Below are 17,195 nucleotides of genomic sequence, written 5' to 3' on the forward strand. Positions count from 1 at the left end.
GCCGCCGCTTTTCGGCAGCGTTGCAACCACGGCAGCACCCCGCTTCCCTCACGGAACGGCCCTTTCCGCTTCTGCGGTTCCAAGGATCGGCCCGTTCGCATCGCCGAACCCTCAGCCGCCGGCCGCTCCGGGTGAATCGCAGAGGCGCGGCGCCTGAGGTGCGGCTCCGCCCCGCCGCGGGCCGCCATGTCCCCCGCCGCGGTCCCGCCTCAGCCGGGCTCGGCGCTGGGGGCGGGCCGGGCGCTGGGGGCGGGCCGAGGCGCGCGCCGGGCGGGCTGCGGGGAGCGCGGAGGGCGGTTAAAGCGGCCGGCCGCCCGCCCGGCTCTCGCTCCTCTCCGACGGACGGCGTTGGCCGTCGCTCCGCGCCGCGGCGGCCCGCACGCCAATGAGGGCCCGGACTCCGGCCCTCGCCGCCTCAGGAGCCGCCCGCAGCCTCCCGTCCCGACCCCCCGCCCAGCGCCCGGCCGGGGCGGGCGGCCCGGACCCATGCGGCGGCTCCAGGAGCGGTTCCGGAGGTGAGGGACCCCCCGCTCCCCTACTCCCCCCCCCTCCGTCCCCGCGTTGTGGTGTCGGGGCAGCGCGGCTCCCGCGGTCGGCGTGGCGGCGGTGTGTTTTCCCCCTCCCGCTGGGTGAAGGGCCGCGCAGCCGCCCGTGCGCCGCGGTGCCCCGACCTGTGGCTCTCGGCTCCCCCGGCTCGGCGTGCGGAGCTGCCTCGGCTCCCCGGCGCCGTTCCGGAGCCGAGAGCCGCTGCCCGCCGGGTTTCTCCCCGCAGGTAAACGCGCCGCTGCGGGGCTGCGCTGCTCGCCCGTCCCGCCTTGCTCGGGAAGCCGAAGCGTGAGCGTTAAAAGGGAAATAAAACTGGAAGGGGACGGGCGGAGGGGGAGGCTGACGGACCCGCGTGTCCGCGCCTTTGTGCTGCGCTGCGAGGCCGGGGATGCGGCCGCCTGCACGGCCGGCCTCGGCTCTTAGCGCCGAGCTGATTGCAGTGGATTCTCAGCCTTACGCGGGTGTGATTTCATTGATGCTTCCGGAGAAGCGGCGCTGCTTCTGCCTCGGCGTGAGTTACGTCTGTGGCTCGGTTGGTGAGGCAGCTACCGAGGTAGATAGCGGCCACGGGATGTGCCTGTGGTTGGAGCTGAGCGGGCCGAATTCACAAAGAGGAGATATCTGCCGATTTGCTTTAAAAAGAATAATCATCAGCCTGACTGTCGAGCCGTTTCTTTCTCTTCAGACCTACGTGGATGTCGCTGAAACGCAGCGCCCATCTGTCTTGACCTGCTTGTGGTGTTTTTTCCTGTCGGAAGCACGGAGCCGCAGCAGATCGCTTTGGTATCTCAGTTTATACGCACACTGAACGCGCGCTGCTGTCTGCGCGGAGTTCTGCCCGCTTTGCTGCTGTTTCTGGGGTTGTGCTGCTGTGTGTGGCTCAGGAGGTCTGATGGCCCTTCCTGCTGCTGGAGAGCACGAGGGAAAAATGATATAAAAAGGGACGGTGTGGTTTGCAGCTGCTAGAAGGAAGTGTGAGCCCTTTTGAGCTGAGTAAAGGAAGCATGCTTCCTGACAAGACAAGAAACAAAATTAGATCTTTGAGACTAGCTCGCTATTTGCTGGTTGTTTTTTTCCGATGCCTTCTTTGCTTCATCCATCAAAGGATAACTCCATCAGCAGATGGGATCCTGAATGGAAGAAAAGAACGTTTCAGTGGCTGTGGGAGTCTAGTAGAGCTTTCTGTTCAATAGTCACAACAGTAACCTTATTGTTTTAAATGAGATGATCAAGACTGATTTTTTTCCTTTTATTTAAGGAAGATGTTTGGAATTACTTGTAATTAAAGGTGCATGTGTGAAGCTGTCTGAAATCCGGTGTTTGTTTTGCCAGGCTAATGTTACCACATAGATAAAAGAATATTTCTCGGAGGGCACAAACAAGGGTAAAAAAGGCCCTTTGTGTAGATGATAGGGAACAGATAGCTTTGTTAATGCCTTTGTCCTCTTCTACTGCTGATAACACTGTCTTAATTTGCACGAATACCAGATCCTAACAAGAGACTTTCCAGAAACGTTTGTTCATCATCCTAAAACCTTCCCTTACACCAGGCCCCGCTGTGAAAAGGATCCGTCACCTTTCCTCCTCAATAAATATAAATGAAGAGGAAAAAAATTCTAAAAAGCCCTCTAATGGATAACAGGAGGTCCCATTAGCAAGCTGCCTTCAATTATTAATAGCTTTTTCAGATGATAATACACAGAAACGTTGAACAACAGAAATAATCAAGCTAGTGCTGAGGATAACCTTATTCCTTTGTGTTTTGGGGGGTTTTAGCCTCTCGCCTCCTGCAAGGCTCCCACAGCACCCCTGTGACCCTTTGAGGCACAGAGTAGCATTCTGCTTGTGGTGGGTTTGATTGTGGTTCCCCTCACAAGCTGTGTATATAAAAATTGCCAACAAAGCTGTTCTCAGTTCTGAGCATACAGAGGTGTCTTTGTAAAGCTGCTCCTGCCCTGTTGGATACCTGTCTGACTTCAGTGATCAGTTTTACAGTAGTCTGCAATACGCTGGAATACAGTACGAGAGCTCACAAGTGAGAGCATCTCTTGTGCATGGCAGCAGAATGTGCTGGGATGCTGTGTGCAGCACCGTTGCTGCTATAGGAAAAGAGAAGAGGTTCAAGTTGGTTTATTCTGAGGTGCTGCTGAACTGGAATGTTGCTGTAGAGCCAAGAATTTCGTTCAAAATGAGTAACCCCTGGCAGTGATGATGAAGGCCATAATTCAAGAAAAAATCCAAGTCTTTATTATGAAATTAAAATAGGAAATAGTCAATTCTTCTTCTTACCAAACAGTTGGAGAAGAGGGAGATGTGACTTCTGTATGTGTCTTCTATTAAATGAGAGAAGTCTGGATTGCAGATTACCTTCCCTGCACAATCACAGAAATGTTTTTACCTGTATTCCTGGTGAGGGAGCGTATTTGGGCAAACATGGAATTTTAATAACAGTTACCTTAAACATGTCTGTACTGATATGTGTAATGTTACAGGGTTGGAGATAGTCCTCCATGACATTCCAACAATTTTTTTTATTAAAAGTTTATTAAAAATACTCCTTAATGACTCCACAGGTTCATGAACCACCCAGCTCCAGCCAACAGCCGCTACAAGCCCACTTGCTACGAACATGCTGCTAACTGTTACACACACGCTGTAAGTGCATTTCCTTTTTTCTTTCTCACATAGGGGTTTCAGTACATTTGTGTCCTATATGGATAAATACTTACCTTAGCCCAAGTGGATGCATTTTTGCAGTCTCTCTGGTTTGGTTACACAAGCTTCAGCCATAACAGCCCAGTAAATGGGATCACCGGCTGTCTAGCTGTTTTCCAGCAGTCACTGTTGCTGGTAAGAGCAGAATTACTTTGGTTTACGTGTAGAAGAGCTAACTGAAGCTTGTCTCATGTACAGCATTATGTAAATATGTGCTTATTTGCCTAGAGAAATGTAGCAACGTTCTGTTAGTGAGCACAAATATGTGGTTTAGCTCCTAATCCTTGTACAAATCCTGACCAAGAAGTTGGATTTGAAGATACCTGGCAGAAGTTGTTGTATTCCTCAGCAATTCTAGGCTTCATCTAGCTGAAAAACAGGCATGTGATATTCCTGCCTGACAGCAGCAGGTTACAGCCAAGATGTCCTATCAGTATTTTGTGGTTTGCTGCTGTTTATGGTGAATTTGTCTAATTATTTTCTGAACAGCCAGGCTGTATGCTACAGCATGCCACAAACTGTTTGTAACTTGGGGATATGTTAACATCCACTTTAGAGAAAACAATATAATAACTGTTGCTCTGTAAATGAAATGGTGTGCAGTAAATAGCTTTTAAAATCAAAATGTAAAGCCTTGAAATGGGAATCTAAACTGGGAAAGCAGAGTGAGTTATATCAAAAAAGCTAGGGGGCATGCTTTTTTTTTCTTTTTTTTCAGGTATGTAACAGATTGTTTTACTATATGTTAGAAGGTCGAGTAGTTGAGCAATTACTGCTAGCCTACAACAGTTTTCAATTAGACACTGATATAATATATCTGTAACAGTGTTTAGTAATGGTTTTCCATAGATCTTTCAAAATTTTACTCTTAATTCAGAAAGTAATCAACCTGTATTTAATGACTGTACTCTTCAGGTAGGAATCACTTCTGGTTTTCTACTTCAGCAGTGGTAGTCTGTTTAGGCAGCTGCTTGGAAAACAACAATTAGCAAATGGGAATACAGGGTCCTACGTACAGCTTTGGGAAACAATAATGAAGCTAACTTTGTGTAGCGTGATAAGGCATATTCAAATTTCTTACTAGAAAAGCTATTTAAAATGTCTGGAATATGTTTTAAGTTTAAACAAAGCATTGAGCTGTCTTTAGTCACTAGGAGACAGGAAGGGCAGCTAAGCAGTTGAATGTAGAGACAGAAAAGACAGCACTGTGTTTAGAAGAACAGGAAGGAAACGGTGTATGAGAAAAGCAAGAGCAATAAGCAGTTGAGATGTAAGGTAAGCAAAGTTGGGGAGGGGTTGCTGGGTTGCTCTTTCATACTGAAACTTTCTAGTGTATTCTAGTGTAAGGTTTATTAGATAAAGGACACTCTGTTGTATTCAGACCTTTGAACTTAGGCACAACTTTCTTTATGTTGCTCAAAGCTTTTCCATTGCCTTAAAAGGAGGAGCTATTCTTAAAATAAGTTAGACTCAATTTCTGCAGTGTGTGCTGAGGGGAGACAAAAAGTGTAAATATCTCAAAAATGAGGCTTGGAGTGTTTTCCAGGCCATTGGTGCATAGAAGGAGGGGTCTTCAAAATGTCAGAAGTGCTCTCATGATGAAAATGCCTTGGCTGTGTTTGATAGTTAGTAGCGGTTTCTCTATTCTCTGCATAGTGAAAAATCCAAGTTGCCAGTAGGCTTTTCATTCCGTGGTGCTCGTCTCCTTGTTTGGGAGGAGAAAATCCATGAGTAGAGGGATGTTGTACTTGGTTTCAGGGCTACACTTCTGGAGCAGGAAGACTGAAATGGGCACGATTTGTTGAGTTGCTTCTAAGCATCACGTGATTATTTCTTTTTTCCTAATTGTTTTGACTGCTTATTGCTCTTTCTGTCTTCTTCCATTCCTAAGAAGTGTAGGGGTTATCTTTATGGTATTAGCATTTCCCTCTCAATGAAAGGCAAGTGGGAGAGAGCTACAGTAATACCGTGCTTTGCCACAATGGCTTTGAGCATATCACTGACTGTGACCTACATGGCCCCACATGCAAAGAAAATAACTTAATTTTGGTATGAATATTACATATAAAAGTCATTTTAAAGTTTTTTTTTTAAGCCATTCTATGGGAAAGATTGTCTATCTACAGACATAAGGAGAGAATACAGATAAAATGCTGACCAAATACTGTTATTCTCAGCAACCCCAAACAGATGGCAGTTAGCATGGAGTTTGTTATGATGTTTATTTGGAGGAATTGCACTTCATGATGAAATAAGTAAAACTTTTCTTGATTTTAGCTAATTTTGTGACTAGGAATGTTGGCAACTTAGACATGCCATGTCATTCCCCTCAAATGACACAGCACAACTGTGCTAGTTCTATTAGTTCTGATTCTTTGACTTTTTCTGTTAAATACCTCTCCATTTAAAGGACCGATTGCTTCTGTTTTAGGATTAAAATACATTCTTGCATTAGAGAGTTTTCTAATTAAAATCTGTGTTGCTTTGTTCACTAGTGTTTTTTCTTTGAGGCAGATGTTAGATGTAATGAAGTCCATTGACGACACAAGAATCTAAAGAACTTTGGTCCAGTTGACTGGAACAGATTTTGTTTTTAATCTAAGTGCCTCCTGCAAATATGAAATGAAATAACTGTCACATCTAATCAGTTCCCTGCTGTCTTAAGGGCTTTAGCCACACTTTAAACTGTATGCCATATGTGGAAAACAGGGGCAACTAATCTCCTGAGGAGTGAAATGCTTTAACCTTTTTAAAATTTGAGAGCAGTCCAGGATATGTATATGGAAATTTATGGTTTGTGACAAATGAGAAGCCAGACTGGAAGACTATTTTTGGCCTTAAAGTGCATGAGGTCAGCTTCCATGGACTCATTGCAAAACTCAAAGTGTTTTCACCTCTAATCCAAATGCTGTAGACACAAAAATGCTACGCTTCTCAATTGTATGACTGTACAACTTTCAGCTTCAATGTAGTAAACTTTGCAAAAAAGAAGAGAATTTAATGTTAATGAAGTCAATATACTTCAAAATCCATAGGAAAAAGTATTGTTTTTATCTTTTTTAGCTCTTTTTTTTCTGGATTAACCAGCTGCTTTACAGATTGATTCAGTACACTTTTCATCTTCTGAGCTGTAGCTGTGATGAGAGTGTCAATTTTTTGTCTGCAGGTAGATAAAGGACAGATGGTACTGGCTAGACCAGAACTTTGCACTCTAAACTAACAAACCTGTAATGCAAAGCAGAATTGCCATATTTGTTTAAACATTGCTGCTTCCTGACTTTGTTTAGCATGTTAAGCAATGAAGAATTTAACCTGTGAAGTGTCTGAAAAGGAGCTTATGCAGAATTTTTAACAGATGGGCTGCCAAATATTTTCCTTCATAGTCAAAGGAGACAGGTAGAAATGTCTGAGTCAGCATGTTCTTTCCTTTAAATACTATTTTGGCTTGGTGTTTTCTTTCTGAATGAGACAAAGGTAGATGATGGAACTTGACCTGGAAAAGGAGTTTTAAATGCATTTCCACATTGTGCTGGAGAAACAGAGTTAAAGCTGCTTGAGCAGGGATGTGGCAAGAAAAACAGGTTGGGATACACTGCAACATGATTTCATGTTTGTGCATTAAACAGCTTTACAAAAAGAAGTCCCCACTTGGAGTACTGTGCCAAGAAAGCTATGGGAGCAAGTCCTGAGGAGAGCCACAAAGATATTCAGAGGGCTGGAGCACCTCCCTTATGAGGACAGGCTGAGAGAGATGGGGCTGCTCAGCCTGGAGAAGAGAAGGCTCCGGAGGACCTTATAGCAGCATTCCAGTACCTAAAGGGGCCTACAAGAAAGCTGGGAGGGACTTTTTATGGAGCATGTAGCAACAGGATAAGGGGAAATAGTTTTTGAACTGGAAGAGGGTAAATTTAGACTAGATAATAGGAAGAAATTATTTACTGTGAGGGTGGTGAGACACTGGAACGGGTTGCCAGTGGAGTTGTGAATGGAAGCATCCCTGGAAGCATTCAAGGCCAGGCTGGATGGGTGAGCAACCTGGTCTGGTGGGAGATGTCCCTGTCTGTAGCAGGGGGTTGGGACTGGATGATCTTAAAGGTCCCTTCCCATCCAAACCATTCTATGGTTCTCAGTCTGCAGCTGATTTATTTGGTATATAAAGCCCAAGTTCTGCAAAGCCTTTGTTAATTCTGTTGCCATCTGTTTAACTGCATATGTTAAAATATTCATTTTTTACTCATTTGCTATTTTAGTTTCTTTTGGTCTGTCCTGTGCTTAGCCTCTATGCACAACAGGTGCTTTGGAGCACAGCTTAGGCTAAGATCAAAACCTTTTTAGGAATAGAAAGCAAAATGTGAAAATAAAAATCTTTCATTTCAAGAGGAGCAAGCAGCATATGCTAATCTCATATAAGAGTGAATTTGTCACAAGCAGGTATAACTTCATTGTCTGAGACACTGTCAGAATCTTGACCCTTGTGTGTCAGTGTACAACTAAATGGAAAACTCCTTCCAGCTGTCATCAGATGTGTATATATGTTCTTGTGTGGTGTGCTGCAGCATTATCTGCCCTGCTGCTGCAATACAGTGGTGGCAGCTACATTTGCTGTGAGTTGAATAGAGTTAATGGTCTTTTTTTGTTTTTTGTTTTAGTTCCTCATTGTTCCTGCAATTGTGGGCAGTGCCCTTCTCCACCGACTTTCTGACGATCGATGGGAAAAAATAACAGCATGGATCTATGGCATGGGGCTCTGTGCACTCTTCATTGTCTCCACAGTGTTTCATATCGTTTCTTGGAAAAAGAGTCACTTAAGGTATGGCTGTAGCTCTTGTATAGATGTTTGAGTCTCAAGTTCTGTGAGGTTTTAACTTTGTGTTTCTCAAGTGGCCAAAAATTAGGAATTTTACAGACAAAGGTCAGAGTGGAATCTTGTACTTAATCACATAATCATAAAAAAGAATAACAAAACAACATAAACCCTTGATTCTGGTGAAAGAAATAGTGAACCAAGCTCATGTACAAACAGATGTACGTTTGCTGTGTTTTGATGTTGATCTATGAAGCCCTTGTGGCTTTTAATCTAGCAGTTGAGTGGGAAGGACATAACCTATGTGAAGAACATAACCTGTGTGCGTGGTGGATGTAATCCCATCTCACACATGAGAACATTATTTGGGACTATGTCATTCCCAAGTACCTGGAGTAATGCAGAGCTGGCTAAGAGAATTAAAATGGGATACATGACTAACAGGCTTGGAAGAAAGGCAGCAACAGCAAAACTAAAATGTGATGTATTTTATTTTATTTTTAATGACACCTATGTAATTCTGGGCCATAAATAGTGTTTAACTCACAGTCACTGGATAACCATTTCTGGATTAAGCAGGATTGATGTGACAGCTTTTTGCCTCCTTGTGAGTAGAACGTTTGGTGAGATAGAGAAAGGGAGAGAAACGAGTGCTCATCTACTATGCATCTTGCTTATGGCCTTGTGAAGTTGAAGCAAAGTGGACAGTCTTCCAAATGATTTTAAATGTATTTCTCCTGAAGTAATTCTAAAACGTGTCAGGAAAACCCAGTGATACTCAAATCTGCCCTGCTGACTTGTTCTCTGTCCCTTACTAGGACAATGGAGCATTGCTTTCACATGTGTGACAGAATGATGATCTACGTCTTCATTGCAGCATCGTATGCACCGTGGTAAGAAGTCTGGGGGGAAGAAAGCCTCTCACTCTGAAGGACTCCATGTAAACACTTTTATCCTTGCAACTTTCCAGTTGCTGTAGGAGTCTTCATATCTGCATTTGACCATGTTCTACATTGTAAAAACACACATGATTTTGTGGGATTTGCTAAACAGAAAGTAATTAGAAAAAGAAAACAAAGTTGTTTGTATATTCCTGTATCCTTCTTAGTGCTTTCCTCACATCAACATAAATACACTTTTGCCTCTTTATGCATACCCACAGTCTTCTCCTCCATCGTGTCTAAGTTATAGTTCTGGATATTTATTTATATTGAACCCCAGTTTTCTTGTGTTAGTGTGCTCCATTCATTCATTAATCCTGTCTGTTGAAATCTTTGTGCTTCCAGGTTAAATCTTCGTGAGCTTGGACCTCTAGCATCTCACATGCGTTGGTTTATCTGGCTGATGGCTGCTGGAGGCACTGTTTATGTATTTCTCTACCATGAAAAGTAAGAATGGTTATTTGCATTTAACTTTAAACTGAGGCATTTGTTTTGCTTTCAAAGCAAAGCGTTGTCTGGCCTTTCACATGTTGAAGAAAGACCTTTGAGATGGCAGAGATAAGTGATGAGAACAATGCAAAGTTGTATCTTGATCAGAGATGCTCAGTGATAACGTGTCATTAGGCTATTTAATTGTCTTCTCTTAAAGTGGGGGGAGGGAGGTATCCAGATTGAAGTCTTAACTTTGTTGCAAGAGAGCAGGAGTGAGAATGGGTGAGGTAAGAAAGATGAACTGATGTACAGGTTGTACTGCAATGTAATACTGTGTATAGGAGGAGGAGAATTTCTTGCTTGAAATGTGCATTCATCAGTTTCAGTTCTGGAGCCTGATTTCATTACTTTTATTCTCAGTGGACAGGACCAACTGTTCTTTGTTTTTATGAAGAGCTACTGAGTTTCTTCTCAAATAAAAATATAAGTTTACTGAATGTTTTATTCTCACTAGCATTCAAGGCAAATTAATGCATCTAGGCAGTATTTAGCGAATCTCTGCATGCAGAGATAAATATTGGTTTTATTTTTAGAATAAAATGTGCAGAAAGCTTTTTGAAAAGTTTAATGGCCTCATGCTATTGTAAGATTGAATACATCTTCTTTAGTGTTGAAATAAATGGTCATATTCCTGTACATCACCTGAAATGACTCACTTTTGTTCCACTTTTAGGTATAAGATTGTTGAACTCTTCTTCTATTTGGCCATGGGATTTTCTCCTGCTCTGGTAGTGACATCCATGGTAAGGAATGCGACTATTGACATTACAAATATAGACTTTCCTTTTATGACTTAGACAAGTTGTGGTGCAGCTCTGTTTCTTCTGAGAAAATCTCAATTTTAGTTTACCATAATTATAAATATTCTCTGCAGAAGAACCAAATATAGCCAACTATACTCTGGATTTATAGCTTCCATTCAGTGAAGTGCCACCTCCCTTTGCTGAATCTGGGCTGCAGAGTTTAGATAAAAAGAGCTTGGGTTCCAGACTTCAGGAGGACACCCACGTTGTGTAGAAAATGTTCTTTGCCTCCTTTGTGCTCCGTCCCTGATCTGTCTTTGTTAATTGGCAGAGCAACACCGAAGGACTGGAGGAGGTTGCCTGGGGAGGTCTGATCTATTGCCTTGGCGTGGTGTTCTTCAAGAGTGATGGAGTCATTCCTTTTGCCCATGCCATCTGGCACGTGTTCGTGGCCACAGCAGCTGCAGTTCATTACTATGCTATTTGGAAGTACCTTTACAGAAGTCCTGCAGACATCATTCGTCACTTATGATATACGTGTATATATCGGGGTGGGGGGAGAGCTGCACTTGGCCTCTGGAACAGTATTATTTGACTTAAGGAATTTGGGGAAATCGCACAGAAAAACTGCACTGACTTTGGTAGTTCTCTGAACACAATTACTGTGAACTGATGTGTGCATGTCCTGGAATTGCCCTTCAGATGGCAAGTGCTGTAACTAACAGGGGTACTGTGCTGCAGTACTCAGAGTCCATTCCATGTTAGCAGAACTGGCTACCTGATGTTTACAAAGAAATTTTGTATTCTAGTTTAACTTTGTGATTTTTTAACAACGTGAATTTTTCTAAATTAACGGTTCCAATGAAGTCAGTGCAATAGTGAAAATAGAACTCTTGATTTGAAATCGGTGTCACCTTTCCACTAGCATTTATTGAACATAATCACAGTTGAACGATCTACTTTTACCACCTATCATCTTGAGATGATGTGACTTTTATAGAATCTTTCTGGGGCTTTTGTAAACTTCAGAACTGAAAACATTTGTTGAACTGAAAACAAACAGCTGTCATCTATGCAGTTACTCATATTGCAAAACCTTGCAAGAAATGGTTACATTCCATATACTGTACTGACAGGCAAACATTGTACCTCTTCCAAGGGTTGGAGCATAGGTGTAATTATAACCACTTTTGCAAGCTAACACATAAATGCTCTTCTGCTGAGTTTTAATGTGATATTGTTATGCTTATCGATAATACCACTTAAACAGCACCTTAATTTGGCTTTATCTGTGATGGAAATGAAGTGTGTTGGAAGAAATTGCCATTAACTAGTTCTTCAGGATTGCCAGTCTGCCTCGGTGCTGTGCAATAAATGGGGCAGCAGTGTGAGGAAGCCAGCTTATCAGACCGCAGCAGCGTTAATGAGGGCAGTCAACTAATATGCCTCCATGCAAAACAAAGTTGGTAATTTCCCCAGAGTATGTATATTGGTGCTGTAATATTAAGGCTTCAGTTTTTCAAAGGGATTCTAAATTGGCTGACAAAACCAGTTCCCAGCAGCTTTCCCTGGGGCTGTGGCTGATGTGTGAGGAGATCCAGGTCAGAGCAGCTGACAGCAGTGAGCGAGCATGGAGAGTCCATGGCTGTTGGTTCTCCTCAGCAGCCTTCTAGGAAGGAAAGGTGAAAGAACTTGATACAGTGTCACTTGTCATTCTGGGACTAAAAACACAGGATAAAACTGGTCTTTACTTGTATTTCTGTCCTTCTGTACAGGAAAATAAAATGTGGTAGCAAGTCACGATTGTAGAATGTGCATTAAATGACCAGATGTAGAAGAGTCATTGTAATACTGTTTATCTGATAATTGTTCTCTGTCCCACTGTATAATGAATGTCTTATATTAAGATTGACTTTATCCTTTTTCTAATTTACTCAGTTTTTTCATGTCAGTATTTGAAAACAAAACCAAAACGTGTTGCCTTTTTCAGATTTCGTTCTGAATATTGCCTATCTATCTTCCACTGATGAGTAGCAAGGTAGGGGCGTTTTTCAAGGTACCACTTAATACTGCAGCTAGATTTGCCAGGGGGTTGCGTATTTTAAGTTACATACTTCTGTAAACAGAATTTACAGGAGGGACAAACTTCAGCTTCAAGGCACTGAAGAGGAGTTGTACAGTGTTAGCAGGTGAGTGGAGCAGCACTGCAGCAGGCTGAGCAGCTGCCCCATGGTATGAGCAGAGCCACTGGGCAAGTAATCTGTAGTACAGCAGTCTCACACGTTTGGATGCCTCAGTTTTTTAACATTGTGTCTATTTTAGGATTTTTCCACTTGGTGATTTCATATCTTTTGTTTAAATGCAGTACTGTTAAAACCACTAAAACACATGTAAAGGTTTCCTGTAGTCAAAAGTTAAACTATGGCTTGAATATCTTTGATTTAATTTAAAGTTAATTTTTCATGGCATTGCTTTTTGGAGTGTTTGAAATGGTTTTTAAAGATTTCAATTCGCCAAAAATATTTTGAATTACTGTATTCTGGTCAATATGATATTGAATGTACTAAACTAACAATAAACATTTTGTGCAATTTGGAAACCCTTGTATTCTTGCATTTCTCCCCCCCACCACTTGTGCAGGCACAGAAGGGGCTGAGACTGTTGCCAGTCCTTTGCCTAGGAGATCTGGGTTGGAATGTACTGACCCCTTCATAGAGGTTTTTCTCTGAAACTTTTTGCTTTCTCATTCAGCTCTTAAAACTGAGAACAGTAGATAACAATCCAGATGATCCCATTTGATGTCAGGGCAGCAAAAGACTTCATTTTCATGTGAATTTTGATCCACGTTGGGACCTTACTACCTCAGCTTTGCTGCTCTAGCTTAACTTTCTCATTCATAGGGGCTTCATTCAAATATGCTACCCTGAAACATAACCTTGCTCTTATGCAAAGGTACACCTATAAGGATAACTCACAGACAAGCTGAATTAAAAATACAATTGCCTACAAACCAGTGTTATGTCAATCAGCCTTCTGTGTCCCAGTCCCCATCCCCTCCCCCTGGCTCCCAGGGGTAACAATGGTGCTCTTTCTACAAATGCTTTCTGCAGCAACAGAAGCAGTTTCTTCTTCTGGAAGTTAACGTCTTTAAAAATCTCTTAAAAGCACTTGCTCCTCTATTTCCATGCCTCCAAGGTTTAGAATTTGTAACAAGTGCACTGAGTCTAAATGAAGCAGTGATAGAAGCTTTTGGGTGCTTGTGGGTGGGTGCTTCCTGAGGTGCCCCAGCTGCAGCACATCCCTGATGCTGGGGAGCACTGCCTGACTGCTGTGGATACCAAACGTGCTCATGGTTCCCTGCACAACTCTCATGGCCAGGAACAGAACTCCTACAACACTGATATCTGATTTGTAAATCACACAGGTGTAATGGCATTCCTGTGCCACTCCTTACTGAAATACACGTGGCAGGAGAATAATGAACAATGAGGCAGGAGGTGCTAAGCTCTCCAGAGAGGCTTTTCTCTTCAATCTTTTGCTTAAATGGCACCCAGGACCCTTCCTCTGAGTCACCTACACAATTCTTTATTTTGCCACACGATTTCTTGGGAGGCCAAGGCCATCATGTTCACATCATGTGCTTGACTGAGTCCTAAGTCCTTTCTCCCTGCTTTGCTATTTTTAAAGGCATGCAGGATGTTAGCCTCTGCCTGTTAATTGCTTTTGCTGTCAATAGGTGTCATACGATTAAATCTAAAAATAGTTAACAGAAGAATGACCAGGAAGAGATGCTGTCTGCTCTGTGCATTTCCTGGGAAGTTAAGCAATTGATGGCTGCATGGCACGGACAGTTCTGAGTAGCCACAGGCTGTTCGCTGTCATTCTTTTTTTATTAAAAGAAAAGTTTGCTTTCCCTTTTCAGAATGTCTCCGACTAAATTCACTGAGCACTGTCATGGCCTGAAAAGGGAATGCACATGAAGTACCTGTAACATTCACTCGTGGCTACTTGTAAGCATTTGGATGCTTTTAATTTGTTAGGATGGGTGCAGCCCAACTGTGGTGCAGCAGCAGCTCCATGCCCAGGGCCAATTGCTCAGTGTCAGCCAAACATCTAAAGATCAAGTGAAGCCCCTAAAAACATCCGTGCTATGCATCCTCTGGACTAATGCAGTATGCTGGTCTCACTACCTCCAGGCAAAGCAGCCTATAATGCTGTGATAGAAAGCAAAGCAACAACAGCAGAATAACAGCAGAATAACAAAGTCCTAGGCTGCAACAAGTGAAGATATGTTCAAATGCAGAAGCTGTGGGTACAGAAATAAAGGAGAAAAACTGCCTACCTTCAGAAGGCCTCAGGTACACAGGGGTCTCCAGATGAGATGCTCCTGCCTCCACTGCCAACCCTTCAATAAGGGCTGTGAAGGGGTGGATCCTGGCTCCACCCTTGCACTCAATCAGGTACATTGCATGCACCTGAGCTCCTTGGGTTGGCCCTGCCTTCCCACCAGCTGCTCCATCACTGCTTCAGGCCCCGACTCAGCATTTCCATACACTCCACCCTGTCACAGCATGACCCAATAACCGAACAGGTTGAAGGTAAGCCCTGACCATTGTGGTGATCCAGTACCACCTTGCTCTGAACGATTTGCCCACTGTAGTGTAGGTTGACCAAACAGGAAATAATTGATGATAGGATCACAGTTGAAGTTCACGTCCCTTTGTGGGGCAGTACTCTGTGGTTCTCCTGAAGGCACGTAGGTCTGAAGGCTGGACCAGGGAAAGTTCAGCTCTCATTCCATCAGTCCCATATAGTCCATCAGGTGTCACACTGATCTTATAGTGACACTGGAACATCTTGATGTCATTTTGCTCCTGCCAGTGATCCTGTGGACTCAAAGAGACTCTGAGGTACCATGGATGTCTCAGAGGTACCACAAGGGGTAGGTCCACCCTCCATGGCAAGATACAGGCTGATACCTGAGGCTGCATAACCACACTGGGTACCAAAAGGGGGTGGGGAGGGCAGGGCCCAGATTTGCCAAAGGGACACAATTAAGGTCCTCTTAGTGATGAAAGCCAGAGTGCTGACCACAGTGTCTGCAGACCATGTACCCATTACCAGGGGGGCTACCGAGCCCCCAACCTCCAATCATCTCCCCCAAGGTGCACATAGGCCACACCACTTTGGTCCTACTTGCATGCTTCCAAGGCCATTCTATGTTATGAGGACCATATTCTAGGTTTTCAGGGGTAGGGAGCAGAAGATTATTGTCATTGCTGATTTGGGGTCTTACCTGATTATCAGTACCCATAATTTGGATCCTAAATGAGGAGGCCTATGCTGTCCATAGCATCTTCAAGGCACTGCATCTGCCATCTCTAGGCCTTTTATTCAGGCCCTGCATGGTTTTGTAGAATCTCTTTGTCCATCCCTGCAGGATCTGAGAGTCTGTCTTCAGGGCAGCCTTAAGAATACCAATATAGCATTCAGTAATTCCTACCCCCATTGGATTGTATGGCAAGTGGAATTATCACTCAGTGCTTTCTTCTGCCCAGTATTGTACCACTGCACCAGTTAAACGAGCCCCTTGGTCACCCTCGATGACTTGAGGCACCCCATAGGCAGCCATCAACTCAGTGAGAACCTTGAAATGGAAAGAAGCTGCCTGCCTTCAGGAGGCTTCAAACACACAGAGATCCCCAGTAAAGAGATACCCTCACCTCCACTGCCAGCCCTTAAATGAGGGCTGGGAAGGGGAGGATCCTGGCTCCATCCCTTCCAGTCAATCAGGTTCATTGCACGCACCTGAGCTCCCCTGGCTTGGCCCTGCCTCCCACCAGGTGCTCAATCACTGCTTCAAGCTGTGACTCAGCATTTCCACTACACAGCCCAAAAATAGCAATTTTCTGAATTCTGATTTTCATTGTATGCTGCAGCAGAATGGTGTTTTGTTGCTGAACTGTGTGATGGTTTGTGTCACAGCAGCCATCCCCTGCTGCCCGAGGTGAGCCCACACGGTGTGCAGTACAGGCAGCAGCCAAGTCCCTCTGTACAACCAGGGTGCTGGTTACTGAGGAGCTGGGGATCCAGAACCCTCTTGTAAAAAGCTGGCAGTGCAGCCAACACCAGTTTTATAACAGAAGTTACATCATTGCCTCTAATGAGGCTGGGTGCTCTCAGAAGGATATATGCAGATGTCTTTGTTGCTTAGCAGCATGAGCCGTGCTGGCAGTGGCTTTGTGCTCCCAAATCCTTTAGGTGCCTTTGAAAAATCTCCCTTACAATTTCATGTATGTGAAAAGCCATTAGCAGGGACCTACTGAATTAGTGACCTCAGCTGTGCAGAACTCTTCTTGCCCTCTGTGTCCTGTTCAGCCCAGGTGTGACGCAGAGGTTTGGTGTGCAGGCAGTGATGGGCACAGCATGCAGCTCCCTTGGCACTGCCAGCCAGCAACTGAGCCTCATCCCTGACAGGATGCCCAGACCAGCCCATGGGCTGCTTGGAAGGAGAGCACTGGTGATTAGTGAGCAACTTCACCAGTGATTAACACCAGTGATGAAACCCAACCCACATTGCCCAGTGAACTTAGAGAATCTTGGTACACTGGGCTTCAAGCAGCCACAATTCAGTAGCATGGTACACAGTAAAGGACTGAACATCATTGCTCCGGGGGCTCAACCATCCTCTGAAATTAAAAAGTATACAGCCAGGAAGCTAAAGATGAGTTTAGGAAGGGAATACGGATTTTTTATTAAATGCATGCCTGAACCTATGGATGTTTGGCTGAACAAAAATGCCCTTTGTCTTGAAGCTGATGGTGTTGCTGAGCAGCTCAATCAGCCTTCTGCTACATCACTGAAAATAAAGCTTGAAGGGACTCGGATATTTTTATCCCATCCTCTGCCTGCAGGCGGGATGAACCCTGCCTGTTGTTCCTGATGGGCTTGTCC

The 17,195-nt window shown here is 44.0% G+C and overlaps 1 protein-coding gene across 2 annotated transcripts; it reads left to right on the forward strand.

The window, feature by feature from the left end:
- The first annotated feature begins 278 nt into the window (after window positions 1–278).
- MMD (monocyte to macrophage differentiation associated) lies at window positions 279–12,840 on the forward strand. Of its 2 annotated transcripts, none has more exons than XM_031598721.2 (7): window positions 279–515; window positions 3,120–3,201; window positions 7,911–8,071; window positions 8,884–8,958; window positions 9,352–9,453; window positions 10,172–10,241; window positions 10,573–12,840. In XM_031598721.2, the coding sequence occupies exons 1-7, from the start codon at window positions 487–489 to the stop codon at window positions 10,771–10,773; spliced, it is 720 nt and encodes a 239-aa protein (XP_031454581.1). In that variant the 5' UTR covers window positions 279–486; the 3' UTR covers window positions 10,774–12,840. The 2 variants fall into 2 exon arrangements, with proteins under 2 accessions (XP_031454581.1, XP_031454580.2); XM_031598720.2 differs by lacking the exon at window positions 279–515 and adding an exon at window positions 573–1,329.
- The last annotated feature ends 4,355 nt before the right edge of the window (window positions 12,841–17,195 follow it).

Source organism: Phasianus colchicus, chromosome 20 (assembly GCF_987193195.1).
Source record: "Phasianus colchicus chromosome 20, bPhaCol1.hap1.1, whole genome shotgun sequence".
Lineage (NCBI taxonomy): Eukaryota > Metazoa > Chordata > Aves > Galliformes > Phasianidae > Phasianus > Phasianus colchicus.